At 40.4% G+C, this 10,401-nt stretch overlaps 1 protein-coding gene across 1 annotated transcript in view; it reads left to right on the top strand.

Moving 5' to 3' along the window:
* Window positions 1–8,252: 8,252 nt before the first annotated feature.
* Window positions 8,253–10,401, top strand: part of chrd (chordin) — a gene marked incomplete at its 5' end in the record, with an annotated part of 24,361 nt that continues 22,212 nt past the window's right edge. Inside the window, one exon of the mRNA XM_080732316.1 lies at window positions 8,253–8,400. Coding sequence (XP_080588442.1) covers window positions 8,253–8,400 — 148 coding nt within the window. The remainder of the gene's footprint in view (window positions 8,401–10,401) is intronic.

The raw sequence follows: 10,401 nt of genomic DNA, 5'->3' as shown, positions 1-10,401 counted from the left end.
TGATGTACTGTAGAGCACTGTTTCCCAAACTGTGGGCCGCGACCCAATTGTGGGTCACGGACTGGAGTAAAAATGTAACTTTCTTTTTCTAGATTTAAAAGGATTTTCCACTTCCCAAAAAATCAAATTATTTTAGATTTTTGGTAATACATTTTAAAACAAACAACAAGAAATTCAATGAATTTGAAAAAGTAGTGAAAATAGCCGATCTACAAGCTCATAACGCGACACGAAGCAAAGTATTGTGAGCTTGTAGATCTGCTATTTTTCTCTAGTTTGGGTCCAGAGCAAATGTCTAATTTCTCTTTTGGGTCTTGAGTTAAAAACTTTGGGAACCACTGCTGTAGAGCTAGGCCTATAATAGATTTCAGTGAATCATGTGAACGCTGTTTGTATTCATGCAAATTGGCAGAAGTATTCCTATTTAATGTAAAAAGGAACATCCCCCCATGCCTCAAGAGCCACTGAACTGTATTTCACTTGAATTATTTGTCTATTCGACCATAAACTATTGTTAAGCAGTTTATTAGCCTATACAGTACTCCCCTCTAAGTACCATCCTGTCTTTTCATGTGCTCATTTGTCCTCTTTGAAAGGTATACAATTCTAAGCCATAGGCCTACAGACCACCCAAACTGTAAATCTCAATGTAATCTCAATGTATTGTTATTATTATTGTCTCCGTGTGTCCTTCCGTCTGTGAACAGCTAATCTCTGGCACCGTTGGCACGATGGCAGAGAAACTATCTATGCATGCACACTCCCTTGGTGCCAGAGCAGAACCTCTGCCACCAATCTTTTGCATGGACCTGTTATAGCGCCACCAGGAGGCCGATTTGTGCAAAACACATTTTTTGGAGAGTACTGGGCCCTGGTCAAACGTCTAATTTCTCTTTTGGGTCTCGAGGTAGAACGTTCTGGAACTTTTTGGCTAAAGAATAGAACTCGTTTGGGTTTCAGTTTGCACATGTGTCCGTCTCCATTCCACAGTTTTTGAGTAGGCTGTCTACTAGGCTATACTTTAGAATCATTAAACAATACAGGTTTTTCTGATTTTTCATATTCCATCCTGATTGGCTAAGATTGGCTTCCAAAGTTTGCTGGAGTGCTCCGTTTTGAACAAAATGCCTCAAATCATGAACACAGAATGCGATTTCGAAGACATTTTGCACACACATTCCAGGCAGCGGAAGAAATCCCACTTCCCAATCCGACATATGATGAACTTTTTTTAATGTATTTCTCCTAAATATTTTAACCGAAAATCACACAAATCGGTACACAGTATGTCTATTATGTGAGCAAGACAGATCTGTCTGACATTTCATATTCCATCCTAATTAGCCAGTAGCCGTAAAAGCTTTTGTCCAATGATAGCTTAGCAACCGGCAGCTTGCCAAGGCTGTTGCTAAGGCAAACCTTGGCAAGCAGGAAGTTATTCTAAGCTAGCATTGGACAACAGCTTTTTGGGAGGGGCATAGCTACTGGCTAATTGGTTAACATTGGCTTCCAAAGTTTGCAGGATTGGTCTGTTTTGGACAAAATGCCTCAAAACATGAACGCAGCGCACAATTTCTGTGAAATTTAGACTATTTTTTTTTAGGTTGAGGAACAAATGCCACCCATTTCACATTGGCCTGTTATAGCGCCACCAGAAGGTCGACTTTTGCTAAACACATTTTTAGAACAAAATGCCTCAAATCATGAATGCAGCGTCTGATTGCTGTGAAAGGCTGAAGAAGACATGGCACCCCTTTCACACTGACCTATTATAGCGCCACCAGAAGGCCACAATAACCTACCTGACCTGGCGGAGACCTGTGCTTGGAAGAGCACTGCTTCTAGTTTTTATTGAACATGAATTGAGTACAAAGGACCCCAATGGAAACTAGCATAGGGTTTCTTGAGTTTAAAATCCTATTAGCAACCCCCTACTGTACTTCCCTGTGTTTGGCTTTGCAAACTGTTAGCCTAATAAAGTAGCCTATTCAATGTCAATCAATGAAAAATAGAATTCAGTCACAGGCAATACTGCATTGCACTTTTCAGCACTTTGGAGGGAAGATGGTGAGCAACTCACATAGGAATCATTTTCCATTCATGGCTAATACTATGATCAATGTACTTAGTGCGTATCTATGAGTCAAAGGATTTCTTTCTAATCGGGGTGACTGTGGTGATGGTTAATGGTCTAGGTATTTACCGCAAGAAAAGTGAGTGAAACTTGTGGCCAGTTTGGCTCCCCTGAGATCAAACAAACCAGCGCTGGAGTAATTTAACTCTTGTAAACAAAATAAAGACCCGAGCGAATGAATCTAAAAGGAATGCGTAATTTTATGAGGGGGAGATCTGGCATTGTCGGAGTGCATGCATGGGGAGACTGGGAAAAAGTTAGATAAGCGTAGGTTAAGTTATCGTGGCTGATACATGGCTTTTTGGTGGCTAATTGGACGTGTTGCTTCTGCATGCAGCCTGTTTCAGGACAACGACTCGCTCATAATTGCAGTGATGGGAGGGATGATGAATCACAGGTGTAATATTCTCAGATGTGTCAAAGTAAACAATACGCCGACGCCACACGGTTCCCAAAACAGCCCTATTATGTCTCCTGCGCGCTGATTGCGTTCCACGGCAGCAGTTTGCCCTGGTTGCGCGCCGGTGAGCACGACCATGGTAAAAAAAAAAAACCTCACTTTGTATAGGCTATTCTCTCATGTTTAGACAGTTTAGTTCCTAGGAATAAATATAAATATATACATTTCATGAATAAAAATAAAATCCAATTATTTTTCTTAGTATTTTCATTTATAAATAAAGTGAAATCTAGGAAGAAAATAAAATATAAATCCTATCTACAATCACTTTAAAGTGATCCCTGACTAATACGAAAAAATATGCCTTAATACATTATAATTGTCCTCTATAACTACAATGTAAAATTAAAAACACCTAAATTATTTTATTTATTCTAGAAATATCTAATCTTTCACTCAATAGGGGAAATGCTCGTCGCAAGTTAATGATGTCATAAATGTCAAGTGTGATCTATCCCTATGGAATTTATGGCATGCATGTGAAAATAAAAACAAACTTAATACTTATATGGTTAATATGAGCATCAAATCAATATTTCAAATGTGTTTGTGTTTTTTTTTTTGCACATGCATGCCATAAAAATGACACGACATTTCAACATTTTTTTGAAATCATCAACTTGCGACAGGCATTTCCCCTACTGAGTGAAAGATTAGCTATTTCTAGAAGAAATAAAATATTTAAGGTGTTTTTGATTTTACATTACATTGTAGTTATAGAGGACAATTATAATGTATTAAGGCATATTTGTCGTATTAGTCAGGGATCACTTTAAGATCTGCTGTTTTCACAATTGGGTCCTGGTTGGCAAACGTCCAATTTCTCTTTTGTGTCTCAGGGCCAGGGTAAAACGTTTTGGAACCACTTGGCTAGAGAATAGGCTAGAAGTCGTTTGGGTTTCAGTTTGCACATAGGCTAATGTGTCCACCTCCATTCCACAGTTTTTGAGTAGGCCTAGGCTGTCTGGAGAATTTTGAGTGGGCCTATACTGTCTACAAATTGAATGCATGAATAAACATCACCTCTTCAAGACTTGAGTTTCATTTGCACCCATGGAATATGCGCTGTTGTGTATTGGTACTGCTGTGTTTTGTCCACAATGTCTGACACCTAATCAAATTGCAATCGGTGTCCGTTGATCATAAAGCTGGATCTTTGAATCTTCATAATAGGCATAATAGGCTATTGTTCCAGTCGCCTTTTCATGGAGTAGTGGTGGAAAGTAACTAAACATTTACTCAATACTGTCATTTTGATTATTATTATTTTTTTCTATTTTCTTTAAATAGGCTACAGGGGGAAATAATTAAATGTAATTTTCATCGTGCCTTTTGCTAAGGTATGGCAACATTACTGGTGTCTTGCACGCGCGACACCAGTCATGTTGCCATACCTTAGCCTTTTCAGAAACTGACGCCACTGCCACTCGCCGTTTAGGACCACAGTGTGGGTTGTAAAACGGACTGTCTTACACCAGGTTAAATTGACCATGTAATGATCCCATTAGATGACCAATACAACCTGCCATATGCACTCTAAATACAAGAAGAAACATGTTTATGATGTTGAGAATGAACATTGGATTTTACTGAGCCTATACAGATTTGTCAGTAGGCCTGTCCCTATAACATTCAATATCTTTGTTTGATCTAAATAATAATAATGGACCTATCTATTCCCTCGAATTATTATAGCCAATAAAGCCAAACTCCTTTGTTTTGATGTCTGGCACCGATTAAAAAAAAGGAGGCATACACAAAAAACACAGCCAGCCAGCCATGCTGCAGCTTTATCTAGCTCTGAGTCAGAAATAATTAGCCTGCTCCATCATAATTACAGGAAGGAGATCAATGTAATTTGTGTAAATAGGTGTGGGACCATCTTTCTTGGTGGCATAATAATAATGCGTAAACGACTTGGTGATGATGTCATCCATATCAGCCTGATGGCTGGGCTACTTGTTGCAGCATCAGGCCGTTTCACGGGCTGTTGAACAGGTGGTCGGTGGGTGGAGTTGCGCGCGCGCGCGTATGAGTGTGTGTGTGTGTGTGTGTGTGTGTGTGTGTGTGTGTGTGTGTGTGTGTGTGTGTGTGTGTGTGTGTGTGTGTATACGCAGCACGCGCGCGACATGTGCCAGCAGTACTCTGCCTCTGTCTGAATATTCACACCTCCCTGCACGCCCTTGCAGAAAACAGGATGCGGTGCGCATAGTGCGCGCTGCAGTCAGACAGAGGAGGGAGGGGGGATTACAATTAAACAAAGTTGCATTTATGCAACAGGGTGTCTGGAAACGAGACCGCTCAAATACACAGAATAGCCTTTAGCCTATGTCCACATCCTTTATGGCAGTGCATGGTTCTCAAACGTGTTAATTCAACATGTTAATTTAACTCCGAGAGTGTACAAATGGAACCAAATGTCCATTTGGTTCCTTGTGTACACTCTCTAAGTTACATACCCATAAGGGTCCATTTGGTTTCTAACTATCATTTATCTGGGACCCCCCTCTCTCAAGGACCCCTGGGGTTCACCCAAAACGTGTCTATCGATGCATGAAAGGAGAGGATTTGATAAATGTTCTTTTAATGATGCACACTTAAAGTTTCAGGCCTATAAAGTGCAAAATAGCCTTTAAGTGGACTCACCTTCTCCCGAGAGAGAGACAATGCTCTACCGCCGTTGAGTGATATAAAAAAGAACAATGTTGTGTCTGTTTCAAATTAAGTCTCGATCGGAAGTGTAACTTTACCCAGACTCATAAAATGCCGTTCACGGTTAATCGATTTTATTGGACAGTAATGTTTCTTGGCATATTAGAAATTACTTCAGAGGAGCCCCCCGTCTCTCTCCTTTCCTTTGCTCGTAGACTACCCTTCCATTCTCCTGATTTTAACCAGAAACACACGCCAAGACTATACAAACCCCCAGATGGACTTTGATTCCTGTGATGAATGAATGAGAGGACCTTGCAATATTAGTTTAATTGGAAATCATATACATATAGCCATGCGTAATCTCATTCCGCACATTATGGACAGACAGCGCGCCACGGCTCATTTTATAACCGCCCTAAAGATATTAATAACACCAACACAAAAATATGATAGGCTTTACGTTTGTTAGAGTATCGGCTTTTGTTGAGAACAATAGCCCATTAACGATACCGATATCGACGCTGGCTGGGGACTCGTTTGCGTCATGCGTAAAGTCTAACACTGAACCTCCAATACACAAGAAATTGTATAGGCTATGATGGACCCCAGTTACTCCACTTGTCACCTCGCGTATGGCCTAAAATAAAGGCGTCGATTATCACCCGATGATGAACTGCAAACAGACCATCATCGGTTTCCATTCAGAGGGGGGGAGACAGACGCTCTCCGTGTGATCTCCCACACCGTGATGGAAGTGAAACTTAATGGGACACATGCATAAAAACAACACCTTGATGGAAGTGAATCTTAATGGGACACATGCATAAAAACAACACCTTCAACTTGGCCTCTGGCTCGCACCTCGAGCCCTGCAGCTTTGACACACACTGGATGGATTTGATAGGCCTACTTGTTCTAAAGTGTCAAACATTTCGATTTAACTACTTAAAGTCTTAAACTATAAACGAATTCGCTCTTTATAAGTTTACCATTAGTTGGCTGCCCAGATAACCTTTAAGCTCCATCAATTGTAAATATAGAGATTGCATAATAGGCTTGGGAGGTCTACAATTGATGCTATTGTTATGTGATAAATTAGCTAATTCCCTTGACAAGCAAAATAGGGTTTGAATATCTTTATAGATGATCAATCAATACCATCCTGTCTTTTATGTCCCTATCAAAGAATTATGGCTCTTCTACAATCAACCCCCTCTATGAATTAGCTTACTTGTATGGTCCTTTAGACTAGAGTGTGAACCATAAACCAATTATAGTTTAGCCTATTGTTGATTGGTTGATTGAATATTTTATTAGACCGAAATGTAAAACAGCACGAGCACAGTCAAAACACTTTGGTCTAAAAGGATTACACAAAAAAAAAGTCCTTTACGGTCTTGTTGTACAACTGTACTGTCACCTTGTCCTATACAAACCTTTAATAAAGTATTCATTCATTCATTCATTCATTCAATCAATCAATCAATCAATCAATCAATCAATCAATCAATCAATCTTGTAAATAGCGGAGCTCCTTGAAAACGAGATGGTTCATCTCAAGGGGTTATTCCTAAATAAAAAAATGCAATATAATCAATCAATTCCAATTAATATCATTATTGTTATTAGTAGTATGGTACTAGTAGCCTAGTATTATATAACTGGCCCAGTTAATATTATTCCTTTGAGCTTTGTTTTAGTAATGAGCTTGACCCTGCTGTGATTTGTATGAATGATCATGGCTGCAGTAATATCGACCGTTCTTCATGCTCTCCAGGGGACGTCCGTTGGGTTCAAATGGCAAATGTGTTTAACAAGGGGACAACAATCCTCAAATCAATGTAATAACCATTCAGGACCCTTTACTGCATGCCGGATAAGCAGCACCGAATTGGCTGACATCGGTATGACATTTAATGAATCGGGCTAAAAAAAAAATGTCCCCAGTGCGCATGAGAAATGGCTCCTAATTCACAATAAATTGTTTTTTAAGTATGCTTGTGAAGGTAGAGGGCTTTCGGTAAAGCCAAAATAAGCACCGAGAGGTCTAAAGGGAGGGACAGAGCACTGCTAGAGAAGAAGGGCCCAGACAATTTGAAAAGTTGCCATACGAGGTATTCCAACTATTTTCATTTGTTTCTGTTAAGCCACTTAGGTCTCATGCTCCAAACGCACTTGAGTAAATACACGACGGTTCCACGCACAGCTCCACACACACACAGTGGCGTCAGTCCAGCAAAAGCTAAGGTATGGCAACATGACTGGTGTCTTGCACGCGCGCCACAGGAATGATGAATCTATTTTAAGAAGTACATTTATTTATTGTTTTACCCTGTAGCCAAGGTAGGCCTATGGCAGCTGCCATACCTTGCCATACCCAATTGACGCCTCTGCACACACAGCAGACATAGCACGCACACATTCCTCACTGTACATGTCTCTCACTAGGTGTTCAGAAATATATTACATGGCATTAGCGGTTGGGGACTTATTGACCCTCCTCCTCCTCCAAGTCCCATTTCCATCACCCGCCCCCACCCACCCATCCCGCCCCCACCCCGTTCCCACCCCTCCCCTCCCCACTGCTGCCTGCTCCAAGCTGTCAGGAGAGTATAAAGCAGAAGGCTTCCCGCGGGGACAACTGGACAGACACACATAAGCTTTTCGGGAGGTCGAAACGGACATATCCTATCCTAGGAGAGCCTCTCTTGTCTTGTCTTGTTTGAACACTTTATCTCTCTCATCTCTTCTACTCCCTCTGTCTCTCGCATAGCTCGGATGATTTAAAAGGACGTGACTCTCTCCAAACACTCCACACTAGACACTACACACACGGTCACTTCACTTGACGTTCGGACGTAGGGGAGAACTTAATCTTTTTGGGGGGAATTTTTTAAAACGGTCGAAGTCTTTCTTTTTTTTATCTCTTTGAGGCTTTCTTCAATCGTCGCGGATAGTGAAAGGACAAAGTTGAAGAAGGGGTTTTTGTGTTGTTGTTGGATGATGCAGGCTCGCCGTGCGCTGCAGCGCGCCTTGCTGTGCGTCCTGTGTTGCGCGTGGATCCACTCCGTGGCCGTGGAGTCCAGGCTCAAGCCTCCAGCGCTGCCCATCCAGTCCGAGAGAGACCCGCAGCCGTCCAAAGGATTATTAGGTAAGAGATCACATAATATATGAAATGAAATTTGAGAGATCAAATATTGTATGTATCCATATAGACCAGTGTTTAACATTTCAAGGTTTCCCCTTAACTCTGACAGTGTGCAAATGGAACCAAATGTAGGTTACCCGTTAGGGTCCATTTGGTTACATTTGTAGCCCACACGGTCAGAGACTCAGAGTTACAGACTTGTATGGGTCACTTTAGGCCCCATAAAGGAACCTACAGAGTCCATGGAATCCACTTTGGGAACTACTGATCTATAGGCTATATCTAGGCAAAAATAATAGGCTAACTGTAGGCCAAATATCACAATATTCAGATGGTGGATTGATTGTTAAATTAAATCACTATGGCATGCTTTACTGACACTATAATTGCACATCGCCTCTCTTTGCTTTTCCACACGTTTATGCAAGTTGCTGACTGTTGTGGTTAGACTTCATGTGAAAACTTGCTGCAAACATCTTAGTCATAACCACAAAGGATGCCATTTGGTCCACGCGCAAGCTTCCAAGCCCCCCTTGTTGTTTAATGTTATTTTAACTAGCCTGGTACGTTTACGAACTTAAAAGCGAGAACATGTCATAAGCTTTAATCTGATGTTGGGAACTGTAATCAATCGACTTTCCATTACAAGTATTCTCAAGTGTGGGCAGAGAGGGGCTGCGTTGGTTCTTGCCAAGGGCCATTGGTGGGAAAAGTACCTAAATGTTTTACTTAAGTAAAAGTATCAACACAGCAATTTAGAAGTAGCCTACTCTGTTACAAGTGGAAGTACGGAATTAAATATTTACTTGAGTAAAAGCACAAAAGTATTGGCATCAGTAGCAAAAGTAAACAAGTCCCTTTTCAAGTTTTCAAATGTATACAAATCTTAGAAAATAGCAGATCTACAAGCTCACAATGTGTTTTCCATTTTCAAATGGAAAAATGTATAGCCTAATATAGGGTTGAAGTAGTTAATGTATGTTTTGTAATAATAATCAAAAAGTAACTGAAGTTTTCAAATAAATATAGTGGCATAAAAGTACCACATTTGGATATGAGATGTATAGTGATGTACTGTATAAGTACAAAAGTATTGGAAACTGGAAATACTCCAGTAAAATAAAATTAAAACCTTAAAATTGTACAATTGTACAGTACTTGAGTAAATACAGCACTGCCAAGGGCCTATTTATCTCTGTTGGGGAACGTTCAGGCGCGCGGCCCTCAGCTTGGCTCCCACTAACTGGAGCCGACTGTTTAAAGTGTAGTCACTTAATGGAAGAATAATGTGAACCAGGTTGGTAGCAGAGCTACAGCAACCATCAACATTAGTGAACTTGGCAAGGGGAAACCTCACCTTTGAAAACGCGATGATGGTGGCTTATAGCTTCTGTGAATAAAATGTACACACACATGTGTCTCTCTCTCTCTCTCTCTCTCTCTCTCTCTCTCTCTCTCTCTCTCTCTCTCTCTCTCTCTCTCTCTCTCTCTCTCTCTCTCTCTCTCTCTTTCACACACTTTGTGTGAACAGTGTAATATCTTGCCACAGGTTCTGTTGATACAGAAGTTTATGACATTCACTCATAACATTGAATGAACTATAACTCTGTTGAATGTTTGATACATATCACACACAAAAATAGTAGCAGGGACTTATTATGTAGGCCTATTCAAGGACTAATTAACAGCCCCTGTACCCATTCCTTAATTGCTCCTTTAAAGATATATGGATGTGGTTGCCTATATAGCCTACTGTAGCCTGTATTATAATTGTGTCAAAATATAAACATTATGCACCTACTGTATATGGGTGGAAATATATTGACAGGCAGAAATGTAAAATGACCTAAATGTATATCCAGATTTCAAAATATTATTTTAAATATAGGTATCGCTCATTGCATTTTTTGTATATTTCGAAAGGTCAAATTGTAAGGAATAGTTTTTTTGTGTTTTTGCAGTGACATTATAGGTGGACAGGGTAATTCATTCAATTATACTGCC

Source organism: Nannobrachium achirus, assembly GCF_963921795.1.
Source record: "Nannobrachium achirus genome assembly, chromosome: 8".
Classification (NCBI taxonomy): domain Eukaryota; kingdom Metazoa; phylum Chordata; class Actinopteri; order Myctophiformes; family Myctophidae; genus Nannobrachium; species Nannobrachium achirus.
Note: the sequence above shows the minus strand (reverse complement) of the source record. Positions and strands in the feature narration are given on the sequence as shown.